Source organism: Trachemys scripta, chromosome 2 (genome assembly GCF_013100865.1).
Source record: "Trachemys scripta elegans isolate TJP31775 chromosome 2, CAS_Tse_1.0, whole genome shotgun sequence".
Classification (NCBI taxonomy): Eukaryota; Metazoa; Chordata; order Testudines; family Emydidae; genus Trachemys; species Trachemys scripta.
Genome location: NC_048299.1, coordinates 27,230,125 through 27,250,189, shown reverse-complemented (window position 1 = coordinate 27,250,189; position 20,065 = coordinate 27,230,125). Strand labels below are relative to the sequence as shown.

The window sequence follows — 20,065 nt, the reverse complement described above, 5'->3', positions numbered from 1 at the left end:
AGTGAAAGTTACAGATGCAGGCATTATATACTGACACATGGAGAGCAGGGAGTTAATTCGCAAGTGGAGAACCAGTGTTGACAGGGCCAATTCAATCAGGGTGGATGTAGTCCACCCTGATTGAATTGGCCTTGTCAACACTGGTTCGCCACTTGTGAAGTAACTCCCTGCTCTCCATGTGTCTGTATATAATGCCTACATCTGTAGCTTTCACTCTATGCATCCGAAGAAGTGAGGTTTTTACTCACGAAAGCTTATGCCCAAATAAATCTGTTAGTCTTTAAGGTGCCACCAGACTCTTTGTTGTTTTTGGAGCATGTCAGCTCTCTGTTTTGCAACTTCCAAACTCCCGGCCCCCTGCTCGTTCATTTACTCACTCAAAGCAAGCTGCAAACTGTTTATTTTCTCTGTGGTAAGAGCTTTGAAATCGACACTTCCGCATTCCTGCAGCCGGTCACAACAATGGAGAGGATTGGCCACTTGACAAGGTGATTAGTACAGCCCTGCAAGTGTTTACTCACACCCATGAGTTGTAGCCACTCTGCTGCAGCTGTTATTCCTCTCGGAGATGTGGAGTACCAGGGAGATACAGAGCTGTAAGTGCCCTGCCAGTGTGGACGGGGAGTGAGTTACAGCGCTGGGGGAGGCTTTACAGCGCTGTAACTTGCAAGTGTAGCCAAGGCCTTTGTTTCATCTACATCCTTAAAGGGACACTTATTTTGAACCGAAATTTGTGCCTTACAAAAATCGAGCTTTTATAAAACCCTAATGATCAAAATATTCCTGATTTTATTCTCCTTCCAATAATTCTGTGAAAAAAATTCTTTGCCCAACACAGGAAAGTAGGCATTTCCCCCCAGCCCCTGAATCCATAGGGCATGCACCTAGCAGATCCAAGTGTGGGCACAGGCAGGGAATGGGAGGAGGCAAGGAGCCGCCACTGACCAAGCTAGCAATGTATCTGGAGAAAATGGAAAGCCAATTAGAGAATTGGAACTCTGAGTCTCAATTCCTCCCTGGTCTGCAGTTTACTCAGGGCAGATTGCACAATGACAATTTGCGCTTTATTAATTAACAACTACTGTACTTCCATTCCATGATTTAAGAAAAATTCTAATGGAAGTAGGGTTTCTTCCCTTGAACATATAAACAACCCCCCATTGATGTTTGCAATCCAAAACTGTGGCATTTTGCTGGTACAGCATGAAAGGTGAAAAGTGCACTAGGTTTTAAAAGTCAAGTCATTTTTAATTATGGAAAGTGATAGAACTGGTGTAAATATATAACAGGCTGTTACAAGAGGGAGAAAAATTGTTCTCCTTAACCTCTGTGGATAGGACAAGAAGCAATGGGCTTAAATTGCAGCAAGGGCGGGTTAGGTTGGACATTAGGAAAAACTTCCTAACTCTCAGGATGGTTAAGCACTGGAATGAATTGCTTAGGGAGGTTGTGGAATCTCCATCATTGAAGATTTTTAAGATCAGGTTAGACAAACACCTCTCAAGGATGGTCTAGATAATACTTAGTCCTGCCATGAGTGCAGGAGACTAGACTAGATGACCTCTCAAGTCCCATCCAGTCCTACGATTCTATGATTCTATTTAAAGAAATCTGTTTTGTAACATCCTTACTCTTAACCTAGCTGGAGACCCTCCTTTTAAATATGTGCCTTGTTGCAAATATACAGCCCTTAATTTGTTACACCAAGAAGGCAAAGAGCAGGATAGTCATTTCCTGGGATAATATATTTTAAATCATATTGGAAATGAACTAATCCAGTGACTCATGCCAAAATACAGAAAGCGCCTTTTGAACCAGACTAGAGGAATAGTATACAATATTTCATCACCTCAATAAGTCGGTCTCCAGCCTTTAGTCTCCCATCTTGAATAGCTGCACCTCTTGGAAGGATGTTTTTCACATAAATTGGAGCTGAGCCACCAATTGGTACATCTCTTGAAGTGATGCTAAATCCCAAGCCTTCTGTACCTGCATAAACAATATAAAGCATTATCATTTGTCTAAGAAGTGCATATTCATTTAATTATACTGCATATTGATTCTAATTCATCTGTCGCTAATATTTTCTGTTTGTGACAATTACATACAGAAGCCTTATAAAAATACTGCCTAACAATGTTTCGCCGAAAAACGTGAAAACATAATACCTGGAAATAACAACAATTTTGAATCTTAGGGTCCTGAGTCTTACAACACAAATGACTGTTGGACCCTTTCTCATGAAACCTCTGTACTGGGAATTTCCTGCTCATTGCCATATCTACAAACTTCCACTTTTGATTAAGATGAATGAGATGGAAGTAGGGCAAAGCAGATCTGGCATCCCTTAACTTCCTCTCCCTTGTCAGTCTAGATTTTGTCCTTGATTTAGTACAAAGAGTTCACTGATTTCATTGGTCAATAATCTACTCTCCTTCTATGATGACTCTTTTAGCAATGTCAGCTGTTTGATATTGTTGACCAGGAGGTTTTGTCAACTCATCTATAGACTCTGGCAGTGATGGATGGAAACACAGTTCAGTGGTTCCATTCTTTCCACTTGGAGAGGCCTCAGAATGTATTATCAATTGCTCATCCACCCTGAATACTCGCTGATGTGGGCTACCGCAGGGTTCCATGCTACCTTACATTGTGTTCAACATTATATTACATATATAATGCCTCTAAGAAAGATAGTGAGACTGTCTAGCCTTCAGTGCTATTGAGATTGCACTCAACTTTATGTCTCTTTTGCTAGACACAGATTATTACAGTTTCTCTGCCTGGCTACAGCTCAATTTAGAGAAGTTGGAAGTGATCCTGGGAGATATGAGGAAATAACAAGAACGTACTCTAGGTGAAGTTGTCCCTGTTACTAAGGAAGTATATCCACAATTGGTCAATGTGGTGTACAGCCCAGGGTTGCTTTTGCACCCGATCAACTCCTGGATTCACAAGTAGCCATGGTGGCTAGAAAGGCTTTTTTCCACTAGGCTATGAAAATTTTTTCTTTTTTTTCCTTTTTGGTTTCAACTGTCCCACAGTTATCGGTGGGTTTGTGACCTCCACTTTAGATAATGCCATGGTGGAATGTTGAGGTTATCATTGAGGACCATTTAGAATTCTTCATCTAGTACAGAATGTACATAACCACTTATAGAGCACATAGCTGTTGGAGAAAGATGACATCTTCACCTTACATTTATAATGTCCACTATAGTTTGGTTCCCAGTCATCTTAGAGACAACCTCTACCCCAGTAACTCAGATCAGCTGGGGGCTCCTGTTAACAGTTCCTAGAGCTGAACTTTGAGGAAGATGAATGTAGTATTCTCTGTGAAGTGTATGCAACCTGGAATTTGCTTAATGCAAAACCTGAGTTTGTAGACTTTTAGGATACAGTGTCATGCGCATCTCTTTACTCTATTTTTTTGAGCGAGTAAGATCATATTTACATATACCAAAGAGGTTGGAATCCAGTTTAGTTGACATTGATGCATATGTTGAGTTCCTTGTTTGTACATGAACCCAGAGACATACACAATTGTATATGTTCAGAGATTTAATATTAACACATTTTATAAATTGTAAAATAAAATATGTATGAATTAATTTAGGATAAAAAAAGTGGATTTCATTTATTTTCTTACATAACATTCACAAGCATCATCTTCAGCAGAAAAGGTGAACATAGAATAGCTAAGTTTTCAGGAGCAGTGAGTGCTTTTGAGACCCATAGAGACTCCTAGAGACACCCTACTGAATACGTCTACTCAGTAATTAAACACCCCTGGCTGGCCTGGGTCAGCTTACTTAAACTCATGGAGCTGTAAAACTATGTGTAGATTTTCAGACTCTGGCTGAAGCCTGTACTCTGGGACCCCATGAGGTGGGAGGGATCAGACCTGGGTGCCTGAGTCAGCTGACCAGGGCCAGCTGTAGGTCTTTTATTTCAGTCTAGAGGTGCCCACAGAGCCAGATCTTCAGGAAGTGGATGCACAGCACTTGCAGAAAATCAGGTCCTTCTAAAGTATTTCAAATGAGGTGCCCACTAATTAAAGCACATACAATTACCAGTCACAATTTTGTAAATCTGAGCCATAAAGCATTTTCTTAAGTAAATATCATGGCCTAAAAGGTTTAAAAGAATAAAACTCTTATAAACTGAAATTGAAATCTTACTTTATGACAGCCACCACTGAAAACATGCTATTAAAAAGCCATCTAAAAAAAACCCCAACCCTCTGCCAGCCAGAAAGAGCAGTGTCTTTTCCAAGTCCCCACCCCAAAAAATCCCATGTTGACCAGGCACTCCAATAATTTGGGGAAAGATTTTGGAATATTAAATCAAGATACTCTTTGTAGAAAGAGTTTAAGACAGGAGATGAAAAAAATTACAATTCTTTAAAGCTTAAGTTTCCTGCACAAAATGAAGAAAAATACTTTGATGTCCATCATCCATAAGTAAGGGTATGTGATTGATATTGTTCAGCAAGTTTGGGGCAGAGCAGTTATGTGCTAACCTAACATGAAATAAATTGGTCTTCTTAAGCTCTATAGGACTGGATATATTTATGTGAACAGTATGAAAACATTCATCCACTTTCAGGACACTACAGAATTTATCAATGTTATTACTTGGAAAGATGGGAAAAGATATAAATCCCGCAGCCACCATGTTTTGTTTAGGAGATCCTAATATTTTAATGATCTTGCAAAATTTTCATATAATTCTTCACTTCCTTCCAAGAGCGTGAAGATGACATGCAGAAGTCTATGGTTATGGATTGATTTCTCAATAATTTTTCTTTTTTTTTTGCAGTATTTATCCTTTTCTTATTTTAAAGTATCTGGGTTGTTGGCTTTTCTGATTTAAATACAGTTTTTTGGGCTATGTATTTATATTGTTTTCAAGATATTAAAGTTTCTAAATAATGTTAAGGCTATGAGTTCATGCCCAAGACAATGTCTCTTTATGGTTAATCTTAATTCCCTTTGCCTCATTATTATGTGATTGCAGATCCACAGTTCACACACCCTTGTGTTTGATTTTAAACCTTAGTGGGAAAACAAATCGAACCTCACGATTTCATATTGCAAGTGTGCTTAGCGTAACTATTGTTAAGGCCTTACAAAATTCTACATGTTCACTTGCATAAGGTTAATGTTTGTTTTTTTTAAACACTAAGTAAAATCTTAAGTCTACTCAACACTATAAAGAGTTGATTTGCAGGTTTTTATACCTGGGCAGATACATTTTCAGGACAAATTTTCCTAGGCTGCTTTATAAAGGCTTTATGTTCCCCCTATAGTCAAGATGATTATTGGGTGTCTTGCTCTTTTTTTTTTTTTTTAAACAATTGTATTTTTAAGGCTATTACACATCTACAAATTCTGGTTAAATTTCATTTTAGATTTTTTGTTCCGTTTATCTTGTGATAAAAATAATTTTCTCCCAGATGCATCCTACCAGATGCCCATTTCTACAGATACCATAACATTCCAGTTGTACTTGTCTACTATGAAATCTCTGTACTCTCTGTTGAGTGTAAAAATGGCTGGACCTCTTCTTCAAGATGCTTTACTTTTGCATTTATAAGTGTGCAACCTAAAACTTGGGTTTTTAAATACAACTTCCTCGATAGTCATAATTTTATATTAATTTATATTGGACTTTCTTAATGGCCTAAGAAACCCAGTTTAAAAAAAGAAAAAAACCCCACAAATTTGGGATATATTTTCGTGTGAAGATGACATTTTTACCAACATGCTAGTGCACAAAGTAATATTGTTTCCAACAACACATTTTGAAGGGACAGCAAGAAATGTGGTGACATTTTGCCAGCCTGTTCTTGCTTTTGCTAAGTTATTTATATTTGCAACTGATAACATTTTGGTGAACATTTGCTCGGTCCAGTCTAGTCAGATTTTTTGTATTTTTCACCATTGTTGTGTATTGGGTATTTAAATGTGGTTTAATCAGAACCTGTGTGTTCCATATGTAGTTTGAGGGTTTGATGAACTTTGGACATTACTATAATACGTTCAACTTGGGGCAACAGGACATGGGGCTGGATGGATTTTATGCCTATTATTTTCTCTGTGCCCATATAATTGATTCAGTTATCCATGCTACATATGTCTCAGCCAACTTGGCAGTAGAAATGTGCATTACTTAGGTGACCCAGGAGAATTAATATCCCCCTGCTGCTGTAAGATACTGAACCTATTTAGTTCTTAGGGAGTAAAACTGATCATATTATTATTATTATTATTAATGAAGGAACTGTACAAACATATGGAAGGCTCCAGTGGTACCCCTGAAAGGTCCAACAAAAAGATACTTTCGAAATTTTAAAGGAGAAAAGAAACTGGACACACATAGTCAGAACACAGAGTGAGAGTGGCAAGGAAGCTGAAGGAGAAGATGAGATTTCACCCCCACCCCCATGCAAAAAAGGCTTTAGTGACTTGACAACTCCTTATAATCAGCAGCACAAGACTATTTGATTCTCACAATCAGTCACCCTCAACTTAATTTTTAAGGGGTTGCACCAAGGACAGCATGGACTGAACCTTAGAATTGTTACCTGATTATCTTCCATTTGAGTTAAGCTTTGTAAGCTTCAAGTGAATCTTTTATAGGATTCCAAAGACAAAGCCAGGAAATGGCTAAGTTACTGAATGAGGGCAGAATCCATGTCTCCTTCTACAGCTGCTGTCTCCAAATATGATCAAATTACACTTAATGATACTGAAATTAATGAGGCATTTAGAAATTACCCTACTGATTTGTGTAATTCAAATTCTCAAGCTTCTCTTGATAACATCAGCAGCTTTCTTGACAAGTTGGAGATTCCTTTCTATCTCATGTGCAATGCTGAATAAGCGTTCTAGAGTCAGGTTATCTAGGAGGGGATGACAAGCAAAAAGCTCAATGGTAAACTCAAAAAGGGCAATTAATTGGGCAAGTACTCTAGTCAAGGATAATTACTCAGAGCAGCATTCTTAACTGAAACAGGGAACTGCAGCTTCAAAGTTTTGGTTGTTTTGGGGTTTGTTTTTTGGGAGGTGGGGAGCTGGTAAAATTAAAAGGGGAAAAACAATCCATCGTTACATTATACTGTATACTTGAGTATATACTGTAATGAAAATCCCTTCCTGAATACAGATCAGCCTTACTATGACCTGGGAAGTTGATACAGGAATGGCAGGAACCTGCTTGGGTGCCACAAAGTTTCTGTTGCCTCCCTAGGAACAGCTCCTTGGTGGTAAGCAGTATCCTTAGTCTTATGTGCCAGTCTCTTTAAGGTTCTCTGGCATGAAAAAAGTGTGGTCTCCTCACCCACCACTAGTTGATGGCCTATGTCAGGTACTGGTGTGCCATTGTGCAGAAAAGTATTGCCCGGACAAAAGATATTAAGGAGGCCTTGTCCTTCTCAATAAGCATCTGCCCTTCCCCACTTCCTGCTGCACTTACAGTCACAGTCCAGAAGTCTCAGAGGAAACAGAAGGAGCTAGGATTTAAATGAGTGCATTTGAGCCCTCCTGCATAATCCGTAAGAGGGCAAGAAGCATCTACTTTTACCACTGTATCGTACGTGATCCATAATGAGCCCACAGTATGTGGAGCCGGTAAAAAGGCCAATTGGTGGTTGGCAAACCCAGTTTCCTCTGAATCGGAGCAAGCTTATACAGCCACCAAGCTACAATGCCTCATGCTCTCCCCCACACTTCAGACCAAGACAAGCACAGCATTCTCCCCAGCAGTGTCAATCTCTGCAGTTTAGACATTTTATTGCATGCTTAAGAGCCAGCCAGTTACGGGAGCAGGTGGAGTACTCCTCACGCTCAAGCTGCCAGGTGAGTTCACGGACAGCATTGATCCCTTTGGGAACACAGAACCAAAATCCAGAGTCTGCTCTGATGGTGCCACACAAGGGCTAAAAATAATAGTCAGTTAATGGCCAAATGCAGTATGCAAATGGAAGCTAGTCAGGTCAGGAAGCAGCTTTCCAGCAAGGGCCTGAAGGTCCTTTTCTTGACTTAAAAACCCCCACCACCTATGTGTTACTGCTAGGCAGGAACTTTGCACACTTTTAATCCATTAACTATTATCTTCCACTGTATGTTCATGGGTTTAACTGGAGCCCATCCAAGCTCCCATCTTCCTTTCGGCCGTAAGTGCTTCAGAACAATAAAAAATGATATATTTGTTGCAATGAACGTTCTTTTCAGCTTTATATCTGATTTATTTGATTCCAGTTTTGCCTGTTGGAAGCTAAAGAGGGTACTATTGATTGCTAAACTCCTTGGACTCTTTTTTGGTATTTAAATACAAGTTAGCCATTTGTTAAGGATAGGGGTTGGGTTGAGCTGAAACTCAATGGCATGATGAATTGGCACTTTCTCTGGTCTCCATATCGGTATCTGCAGATTAAAGCTTTCATTAAAAATGCACCTCTACCCCGATATAACGCGACCCGATATAACACGTATTTGGATATAACGTGGTAAAACAGCGTTCGGGGGGAGGGGAGAGGGGAGCTGCGCACTCCGGTGGATCAAAGCAAGTTCAATTTAATGCGGTTTCACCTATAACGCGGTAAGATTTTTTGGCTCCCAAGGACAGCATTATATCGGGGTAGAGGTGTATATACTTGTGTATATAGCCCTTCAGATTGTGCAAACTCTCCAAATAAAACCCAACGGAGTGCTTCCTTCTAGAGTCTGTAGACAAAGGAATAATGGTTTCACATATTTGAACATCCATTCTAATCTCAATAGATTATTCATCCTGAAGTCTAATTACGAACATTTTGAAAGTCCACATTAACTGTGTCACTGCCAATAATCCTTGTTCTATTGTAGGACTGCAGGTAGAGCTAGAATAGGGCTGTTTTTCCCATGGGTTAAGAAAATGCAGGTTAGTTCATCAGGCTCTTCACTATGGAACAATTCTCAGAGATTTTTTTTTAAAAATAGAAGCCTCACTTTTCCCCTTTCCAAAACCAGGTAATCTACTGATAACTCGATGGTGATGTTTCAATATATATTAGTGTTTTATATATGAAATACCAGGAGCAGTTTCATCATTACCCAAATACGGACAGCCCATGCCATACATAGAGGAGAATAGGGGGTAGTGGGCTGTACAGGTTTATTAGACCTGACTTGAAGGACCCAGTAGTGGGACAGTCCAGTTTATTAGATCTGACTTGATGGACCCAGAACATAATCTGCCACTCCCTAAATATTAAGGCTCATGGGTCAACGAGGCAAATAGCTGGGTAAAATCCATCGGCAGCACAGAGATGAAGGTAGCTCAAAGGTGAATTTTAAACAGAAGCAACAATTATAGCAGGCAAGGTAGAGAAATGGGCTCTTTCAGGTCCATGTTATCTCTCCTCTTTGGAACCATTTTCTGGATAGACAGGTTAATTATTTCATCAACTATGCACTCTACATGGCCAAGTGCGCTTCGTGAGAGTATACACCACATGTGCAGAACCAGGCAGAGAGAATACATGTTGTGATGCCACAAAAGGGGGCTACATTAAGATGATTAAAACCATTTTAGATGTTCTCTGAGAAGTATTTTTTGGAGTCCATATTTTCAGGACTACACATGCACAATGAGAATAATGGCATGTGCAAATGATCAGTTAGAAATCTATGAAATTACAGCAGTTGCATGTGCAAACAAGGTAGCTGCAAAAATTAATTGCATGCCTGATTAGCTATGTGGGTCTGAGAATCTAGAACATCATTTTCCCCTCTAACCAAAGAGCACACTCCTAAATAAGCATTATGATAATTCCAGTATTAAAGTCCAGCCATTTTCACTGCATACGTGCTAAAACTAATGGTTAGAGGGTTTTTTTTCCCCCCACCACAGGAAAATGGTGTTTGTAGCACCTCTATCCAGAAACTCAGAAATGGCTAAAGTGATTGATTTCCTTTCACTTTCACCTCAGATTTGAGATAAAACTTTGAAACTCACCTAAGTGGTTTAGAAACCTAAGTCCCATTTTCAAAAGTGACAGAGACCTTTGGCTTTTACATCTCAATAGGATTTGGTATCCTAAGTCACTTTTGAAAATTTTACCCCACGCATGGACAACTTCAGCCCAAAAGGTGACTATCTCAGAAAAGTATGTGTGAAAACAGGAAATTATCATGAAAAATATTTAGCAGTCTTTGCATAGCGGGTACAAACTCCATGTTATAACTAATTCAGGGTCTCAGCCTGAAATCTTTACTTTGTCCTTATCTAGGGTGCAGTGGAATTTTGCATGAGTAAGGACTGATTAAAAACTAGGCCCTGACCCTTCAAGCAGCTCTGCACATGGGCCACTATGCCTTTCTGTAGCTCCACATCTTCAATGGATAGCTAAAGAGGTGCAGAAGTCCATCCGCAAATTGCTATGTGTAAGCTTGGACTTCAGTATATGGCTCCAAACCAGAAAAAATGTAAACATTTGCAATTCAGATTACAAAATCTAAAAACCAAATTATTTAGGCCAATTACCAAATTATCAGATAAGATAGATGGGTTGAGTCACCTACGTTGGATTTCAATTTTTGCTATAATGTCAAAATAAAATCGCAGAATCTCTGACCTTTGGCTGACTCTTTTGGTTTTCTGAAAGATTCTCTTTTCATGCTTGATTTATAGACCGCTTGGGAAACTAGAACTAAAGAGTTTGTTCTTGTCTCCATGTCCACTTTACATATAGGTTTCTACTTAACATTTTATTAAGTATTATTAGTACTGTATTTACTAAATCTAGACAAAAAGCTATTTCAAGCCTAAATGAATTATGCACTAAATGTTAATATATTGAACGAGCAATGGTATTTTCCTTCAGGTGATGAGAAGCCATTCTAGTCCACAGTAGTCTTGAAATATTCCAAGTTGTTTCCAGACTAGTGTGTTTGAGAGATGTGATGCCTGACTGAAAACAGTTCTTTGAATACTTTAGGGACTACTGAGCTAAATGTTATAAGCTAATGAACATATGAAGAATGAGACTCCTGAAATAATCTTTTTTGTTTGTAGTACATTATTTATAACAGTTGGTCCAGATTTTTCTCAGTTACACTGGCTTAAATCCAGAGTAGTTTTGTCTAAAAGAGTTTATTTGGGTCTCTGTTAGTGTAACTGAGATCAAAGTTTGGCCTGATTGTGAGTGTTGTATAAGTGGCCTTATTCTCTCTACATGTCAGCTGGGAGGAATTTTCTCTATTTCATTTCTTGTTTAGGTGTATTGTAAATTATGATACACAGTAAAACATAAATAAAAAATACAAGTCAGTTGTCACTCCCCATGCTGTCTTAACTTGTATGAACTATGAAGAGTGACTTCAATTCAAGCCTCAATAGTATTAGAATATCAGCAATAACCCCTACATCTGTATGCTAAAAGTTCAGGGCCTGACCTTTAAGGAAAGATAAATAGATCTCCATTTTCATTTAGAAAAGCCAACAAACATTTTGCATTGACTGAAACATATTACTGACCTTCTCTTCTGACTTTATTAAGCAGTTAATGCCTATGAAAGATCAGGTTATTTGAAAATGCCAAAATGGCAATAAATATTAAGAAATCATAATTATGGAGGGAAGTACTACAGGGCTGTCCTAGTATGTCATTTTACTTGACATAGCTCACACAATATGTAAAAACACAGCTTTAATAAAGGTCTCTCTCTTTATGTTGAGGAGTCAATTCACTCATACAACATTATCTAGAATACATTGATTAAATCAGAAGTGAATTTCAAGTTGAAGCCTTAAATAAGTGTATGCTTTAATGTACCCACAAGGAATTTTTAATCAAACTATGTTATTTGGTGAAATAACTGCTGTCTGTTAGCAGCAAAGAACATGTATTTGTTATATTTCTATAAAACCTCTTACTACAATGTCTTTCATTAGAAATAATCAAAGACAATCAATGTCCCTATTTCACTCATTTATAATAAACTACTTGGGGGTATACTTAAGCACTTTGTTTCATTTGTTGCTCCACATTTACGTTCTCAGACTAATCAAATGAAAATCAAGATGGGAAGATGCATCTTTCTACAGTGGAGATTGACGAAAGAATAACAAGGAATCATTTCTGTATGCATGCATTCTATCCTAGGTTAGCATGCGTATAATAAAGTATGCTAAATTATTGTGCGTGTCTGTCTATAATTTGACTTGTGCAATTATTACATAGCAATTCTTCTTATAAAAGCAATCTATTAGAAATAAAACTGAACACCTCTGATATATGTTTTAGGTTGTGGTTTTAAAGTCTGAACTTAGAGGCATTTTTTGTCAAAGTAAGTTAAATTGATTAAGTATGGGTACTCGTATTTTTTCTTTTATCTGAAAATTCATTAAAACAGGATTCACTAGTACAGGGAGTGTCAAACATTTTTATAGCATGGACCATGTTCCTAGACAGATTGCCTTGTGGATCGCCAGCTTTTCCCATCTCGTGGTCCACGTCTCCCCTCCCATTCATGATCTCAGCATTTACAGCAACTGCTTACATGTCTAAATTATATTAAGAAAATGATTACAGTATTTCTTGCTGTCTCTAATGTAGTACGTATAGCTGGAACGCTAGGGGAAAAGTTAGCATCATGTGATCAATCAGCTCTCTGCAGGGCACCAGGAAGTGAGCTACATCCCACAGTTTGAGAATCTCTGCTCTAGCAAATTAAAAACTGATATTCCTGTTTTCTTTTTTTCAACATCTTGGGCACCAAGATTGCTTTGTGACAAAATAATTATTTCCTCCAGCCAACATTTATGTTATCATAATTATTGTTGATGTTCTACAAGCGATGTGAAACATACATATTTTCACCCCGGCTGAGAAAATTAGATGTTTGCATATCATGTCTCAATGATATTTTCAGAGGCTTCCTATTTATCCATTCCATTAAAGAATGAAAAATCAGTGTACTGACTGGGGGCATTTTTGTAAGTACAGTGATTCCTTACTCAGCCAACAACAACATTTTTCCAACCAAGTTGTCTTAAGCTGATGGCCTTAAGTATTTCTGAAGGAGCATCAACAACAGAAGCAAACTGTCAATTCAGCCTTATGTCACCCAAGTTTGTAGAGCTTAAAATTCAGTAACCAGAAACAAGCAATCTGGTAGTTCATAAGAAGTTCACAGAAAAGAGAATTTTAGAAAGAAAATTGCTATCTTGGTAATTATGAAGCCACAGTAAATCTCTACCATTCAATACACTCTGTCATCAGCTCCTTTTAAGAAAATCATTTTTATTAATTAACAAAAATCTAACGTGAAACAAATAACCTTTCACATAAAGGCAAAGTTTAACAGAATGGGTATATATAGCATATTCTGTCACACTGAATGCAATGCACCCTGCATTGAACTCACTTGCTTTAACCTCAAAAAACTTTGGCATGCATTGTCATTTAAAAACTCATCATTTGCCAACAGTTACGACACAATGGCATCTGAGACATGTTAGTTCCTATTTTAAGTATAATGAAATAACTAGTATTTCAAAAATGACTGGGTGGTAACTATTTGCAAATACTGACTTTTAATGGTGACTGCAGTACACAAGCTATATAATTTATATAGCTCTAAACTTGCAGACTGGACATCTTGAAATGACCTCGCCCCTATCCATGATGCTAAGCAGCGAAGCACGTTCCCATTCTTTTAGATGGGATCGTGACTTGTGCTGGGTCAGTTCAGTTCATGGCCATCCTCAGTCAGCAACATGGCAAGTCTTGGATAACTTTCCATGCAGCCAACACAGACCGTCGCTGATCCATACCGGCTACAGTTCCCAGTTGTCAAGAGTTCCAAAAAGAAGCAGTGAAACTTCTGAAAGGCTGACTGGGAAAAATACAGGGAAGCGCTGGAGAAGAGTGTGGTGACAATACCAGCCTGGCATACCTCGGTAAATGAGACCTACCGTCGCTTCTGTGGTGCTATCTACAAAGTAGCCTACGGAGCCATCCCACGGGGCTGCCGCCTGGTCTACATCTCCTGTCTCAACACGGAGAGCTTTGCCTTGCTTGAGCAGTATGAGGCATCTGGTGACCCAGATGATGCTGACCATCTGATCGAATCCTTGGACACCGCTCGCCGAGCCAGATGGGAGGAGACGACCCGCTCCAGCCACAAGTGTTGGAGTCTGCTCCGACGCCTTGGAGCAGCGCAGCAGCCACCTGCACTCAGCCGACCCTCAGTGACACCCAACCATGTAGCTGGACACCTACTTAAAGTGGCCAGAGCACCTTTGGAGAAACAGGTGTGAAGACAAGTGAGGAACGACTGGCGTATGTTTAAATGTGTACACCAGATCAGAAGCTGCCCAGAACCATTCACTGGAACAGAGCCGGAACAGACACTGGGTAGCATCAAGTGTGGAACAGCTGCAGGCTATGACAACATTTCTCCAGAATTCCTGAAAAACCTTGACCCCTGTGCTTGGCTTTGGCTTCACAAGGGTCATCAGTGAAGGTAGGCTACCAAAGATATGGCGCACCGCAAAAATCACTGGCCTTCTCAAGCCTGGAAAGGACCCACGTCAAGCATCAAGCTATCATCCCATATCATTATCGTCGGAGTGCTTCAAGGCACTGGAGTGCTTGGTCCTACAGCACATATTACCCGATGGGGAGAGAATTTTGAGCCCTGACCAAGCCGGCTTTCGCCGAGGCCATAGCACATGCGACCAAGTACTCGCGCTGACCACGTTTGTTGAAAATGGCTTCCAGAGAAACTTGAAAACAGGCGCTGTTTTTATTGACCTAACAGCAGCATACGATACGGTATGGCACGCTGGCTTGCTCATGAAGTTATCACAGGTCCTGCTACCTTGGGTCACAGGCGTCGTTGAACTGTTCCTCTGTGATAGGCAGTTCAGAGTCCATACGGGGGAGAAGATAAGTGCTGGGAGACGACAGAGCAATGGGTTACCCCAGGGCTCTGTACTTTCTCCAACCCTGTTCAATCTTTATATCAATGACCTGCCAACAATGGAGTCATGAAAGTTAATTTACGCAGATGACATCTGTTGCGGTACCCAGTCCTGGATGTTTCACAAGCTGATGCCACCTTAAACCAGGACATGACAAAGTTAGCTGACTTGTAAGACTTGGCACCTCCAGTCAAGCACCCTAAAAACAGTCTCCAGTTTGTCCCATATTCATCAAGCCAGCACAACCTGAGAACTGAATATTTATCTGAATGGTCAGAAGGTGAAGCATGAAGTAGAGCCGGTCTACCTAGGTGTGACCTTAGACCGCACACAGAGTTACCATGCCCACCTGAAAAAGACAGCAGCTAAAGTTAAGACGTGCAATAATCTTCTTAGCAAACTGGCAGATTCGTCATGGGGTGCTCGTGTTCCAAATTTGTGGATGTCAGCTCTTGCCACCTCATATTTGGTGGTGGAGTACTGCACACCAGTTTGGAGTCGATCATCACACACCAAACTGGTGGATACGCAGTTACATGCCGTCATGCGTATCATGTATGGCACCCTGCGTCCGAGTCCACTCCCATGGCTTCCAGGTCTGAGCAATACTGCCCCCTCCTCATATCAGATGAGAGGTTGCCACTGGCAAGTTACTGGAGAAAGTATGCGCCAGCTCAAGCCTGCCACTGCACAATGACCTTTCTAACCACCAGCTGCATGTTTGCCATCACGTTGCCCATTATGGTCTCATCCGCCATGACAGGATGTTATGGCAGAAACACGCTGGCGAGAAGTATGGATATCTGTTATAATCCCCAACCAGGCCCTCGTTACCGACCCCACAATCTGCCCTCCTGGTTTTGACCTACCCTGTCGCCAATAGTCCCTGTTGAACAGGTTCCAGACGGGGCAAGGTCTCTGTGCAACCAACCAGTATCGCTGGGGCCTTTGTGACAGCCCTTTGTGCAGCTGCGGCACAACACAGACAATGATGCCCATTGTTGACGAATGCCTGCTGACTAGGTTCAGCGGAGGCCTAGAAGAACTGCATCATGCCACTGAAGATCCCATTGCTTGGCTAGATGACTAAGCACAGGCTAAATAAATAAATATAGCGCTAAAAATGCAGTGTTGCTGTAGCCGTGTCAATTCCAGGTTATGTGAGAGACAAGATAGTATGTGTGTGGCTTAAAGCTCGAAAGCTTGTCTCTCTCACCTACAGAAGCTGGTCTAATAAAAGATATTGCCTCATCCACCCTGTCGCTCTATAAGTGCATACATATATAGAGATATACATATACCAGACACATTACAAGCATGTGCACACGTGCACACAAATAGAGTATTGTTTCTCTCCCGTAAAACGTGATTACCGTCAAACTCAATTACAGTATCCTAAGGCTCAGCATGAGAAATATCAGCAGTTATATCAGTCAGTGATCTAGACTGAATATCTCACAACCCTGCAGAGTAAGAAACAACAGCTTTATATAATTAGAAAGAGGAAATTCCCAGATTTTCAACTGGATGTGCAAAACTTATTTCTAGTGAAGGCAGAGCTGAGATATTAGACTTAAGTCATGAAGTTTTTAGATACAGAATATAGTAATTTTGGAGGTATTTAAAAATATTTACAAGTTACATTTTTCCTCTCCCACTGAGCCCATTTCAATAGGACTTACAGTAACTAAGGCCTTTACAGGTTGGAAGGTACAAAAAGATGTTACAATAAAATGTTTTAGTACTCTTTAAAATGTTTCAAAAATAACTTTCCGTAAAATATGCTGTATATACAGACCACATGATGGGTTGCTGTGGCATTTTATTTGGGATAACTTACATAATTTTCACATGGCTTCATCACTCATGAGTAATATGGCCATACCAAACTCAAGCCAACAGATTGTTTATACTACATTAGGCTTTCATGGGGAGAGGGAGAGAGAGAGAAAGACAGAAATACACACATATTACACTATACATACACATTCTCAATATAAATTACTTCAGAAGCATGCGCCTTACCTTTTCTCAGTTGTATATTAAGTCTCTTCCCTATCTTTTTGGTGTTATAACCACTGTTTGTAGTGGAGGTAAGAACTTTTTGAGGTGATGGAGCCAGGCCCGATGGTGGTTTCCCTGATGAATTCACACTATGAGGTAGCTGTGAGTAAGAGTCTGTTTGATCTGTCTGGTTACTCATTCTAGATATTATTTGTAATGTTTGAAGTCCAGCATTGTTAATACTCTTGTTGTCGATATATTGGGAATCCGGGCTAAACCGGTTGGAGTAGTACGTGTTCTTCTCACTTTGGGATAACTGTTCATACTGCTCTTTATTTGCTGCAGGAACCACATGGAACCAAATGATGGGCGTACGCATGGCTTGACGAAACATATGCTGTGCTCTAGGTTTCAAAAGGAATACAACATTAACAAATTAAGACTGGCAGACTACAAAACATTACAAGCATAATTACTGATGTTAATTAAGCAACATGAGCTGACAGACATACTGCTGAAACAAATGAAAAAAATCTGAATTTGTTCATTAGTATATCATGGCTGCTTTTTGCTAAGGTTTATTTCCACAGGGCCACACAGTAAGGTTGAAAAATACTTAAAAACTAAATATATGTTAAATATATATTAAAGTTCTGTACATGCTGCATATTGCAGTAGCAACTTTAACCATAATTATGCTGTGTATATTTATCATTTTTTCTATGAGGCTTATTAAATAATTAACAGTATCTGTAAATACAATAATTGCAATGGTGATAGAAACTAAATATGGTTTTCATTGCAATTTCTTCCAACACAAAATGGAGCATTTTTCTGTGTTTTTTTCCCCCACTGTCCTATTCATATGACCCTCAAGTAGTCCACAGTGTGCTGTCCAGTCCCTCCCTCAAGACCTTCTTTTTCTGAAATGTCTACAATAAATTGCTCAGCTGATAATAGATAGTCAACATTTAATTGGAATAAAAATACATTAATGCACAACTTTATGTGTTTGTCTGTTTTCTTAAGTCCCAGTCTTGCAAAAACTTAAGCACATACTTAATTTCCTGCCCATTAGTAGCCTCACTGAGTTCAATGAGAGTCTTGTCTTTTCATTGACATCAATGGGTTTTTGATCATTGCCTTAGAACACGAGCTCTACAGGACACAGATTTTTTTAAAACTATACTTCTGCACAATGGTGTCCCAATCCTGGTTAGGACTAATAGAAACTAATGCATTACAAATAACAATGAATGCACAACTGTCAGTTTAAGACATCATTCGTTTAGTTGACAATTACATACTGAAGGGAAATTTACTTCTAAAAAAAATCTGATATATTCCTCAGAAATATATATATTCTGCCCTCCCCCACTCCCCGTTATGAATATTTACTTTCTTTTCTACATTTTCAGACCTGTTTTCATTAAAAAAAAAAAAATCTTCCATCAAATCCCAGTCTCCTACAAAGCAAATATTTATAACTTCACAAATTTCTACAGGGAACCTTCAGCTACTTTGTTTACAGTATCTAGTTTTCACACACACAAAATCACAAGTGTTTTAAAATGTTAAACATACAGGACTTCATGCTGCCCTCATATACGCAGCTTGCAATACTGTAAATGTATAAGAACAAGAACCATGATTGATTTTTCAAGATAAAACCAGGCTCAGTTTATCTTCTGCTGAAGAAAAAAATGGGCCCATAATGTTTAAGAAACAAGGCATAATTTATCAGAAAACTGAAAAGTCACATATATTCTGATGGCAGTAATTATTCTGTAGTTTTGTAGCTTGACTAATTAAAAGAAATATGCTCTAAAACTGTAGACTATTTTTTTCCTCTATAAAAAAGAGGTTAGACAATTTGTTTTTAAATGCTTTATTTCTTCAAATTACTGCAATATGCAGTGATTAACGGTTTAAAAAAGCAATAATTGTACAGTAAATGCACTTACTGTTCAAATCTCCTATTGCGAAGGTCTCCATCGTTAATCCTGACAATACAATCATTCTCATGAAAAAGGTTTTCTTGTTCAGCTTTTCCACCTTTCTCCAGTCGTTTTACTAATAACCCCAGGGTTCTGGAACATTAAGATTACAAACGATTACACATCTAATATTTCCTCAGTACATAATGTCCCCTGATTTAATATGCTTTCATGATAATCATTAAGCCTACCCTCTGCTTAAAGCAGTACTACTTAACTAAAGAAACAGCTGTTCTGGAGCAGGATATCAAAGTTCCAAATCACTTATAAACATTACCTGAATTAGGATCCACCCTTACCTAAGAAACAGGGCATTACATTTTTGAAATAAGAATATACAACACTGTCTACATTTAAAATTCAAGCAGGGCAGCCAGTAAGTCTCAGTGTAGGTTGATGCAAGAAGCCTGGATTTGTGACTCTTGCATATATGGCTCCAGGCAGCAACACGAAGGTGATAGCCTGCATCTTCTCAGTAAGGCAACTGAAGGAGGGCACAGCAAGTTTAATTCACACTTCAACACTTCCAGTTAATAGAGAAATCCTCAGCCATTACTACTACTACTACTACTGCATGGGTGAAAACTGATGATATACCAGATAAAAGACAAGCCTAGAATGAAGGGACAAGTAGAAGATTTAGGAACCCCAACTTGGGGTTTATATCCTCAATAAACCAATTGAAAAAAAATGAAAATAAAACAAAATTCTCTGATTTCTTTGAGTTACAGGAATCCATAATTGTTACTTGTAAGGGGGATTTTTAAGTAGACACTTTACCCTGAAGTATCTAAGTCACTAGAGATGAAAAATAATTACCATCTGAGGGCCTCTGTGCAATGAGCTGGTTACCTCTGTCTAGTCTAGGGTTACCATTCGTCCGGATTTACCCGGACATGTCCTCCTTTTTGTGGTAAAAATAGCGTCCGGGGGGAATTTGTAAAGCACTCACAATGTCCGGGATTTCCTCCCTCCCCCGGCAGAGCAGAGCGAGCGGCTGGGAGGGCTGCAGGAAAGTCCTGGGCTGGACTCCGGAGCAGCTTCCTCCTCCCTCCCTGCATTCTGAGCAGGCAGCTCCTCCTCCTGCA

The 20,065-nt window shown here is 39.3% G+C and overlaps 1 protein-coding gene across 14 annotated transcripts in view; it reads right to left on the bottom strand.

Annotated features, from left to right (window-relative positions):
* The window catches only part of PARD3 (par-3 family cell polarity regulator), a 658,319-nt gene that overhangs the window by 244,062 nt on the left and 394,192 nt on the right, over window positions 1-20,065 (bottom strand). For all 14 annotated transcript variants that reach the window (XM_034760104.1, XM_034760102.1, XM_034760103.1 and 11 more), the window contains 3 exons: window positions 18,945-19,070; window positions 17,002-17,384; window positions 1,850-1,989 (listed from right to left, as the gene is read on the bottom strand). In XM_034760104.1, the coding sequence (XP_034615995.1) occupies window positions 1,850-1,989; window positions 17,002-17,384; window positions 18,945-19,070 (649 nt within the window). The remainder of the gene's footprint in view (window positions 1-1,849; window positions 1,990-17,001; window positions 17,385-18,944; window positions 19,071-20,065) is intronic.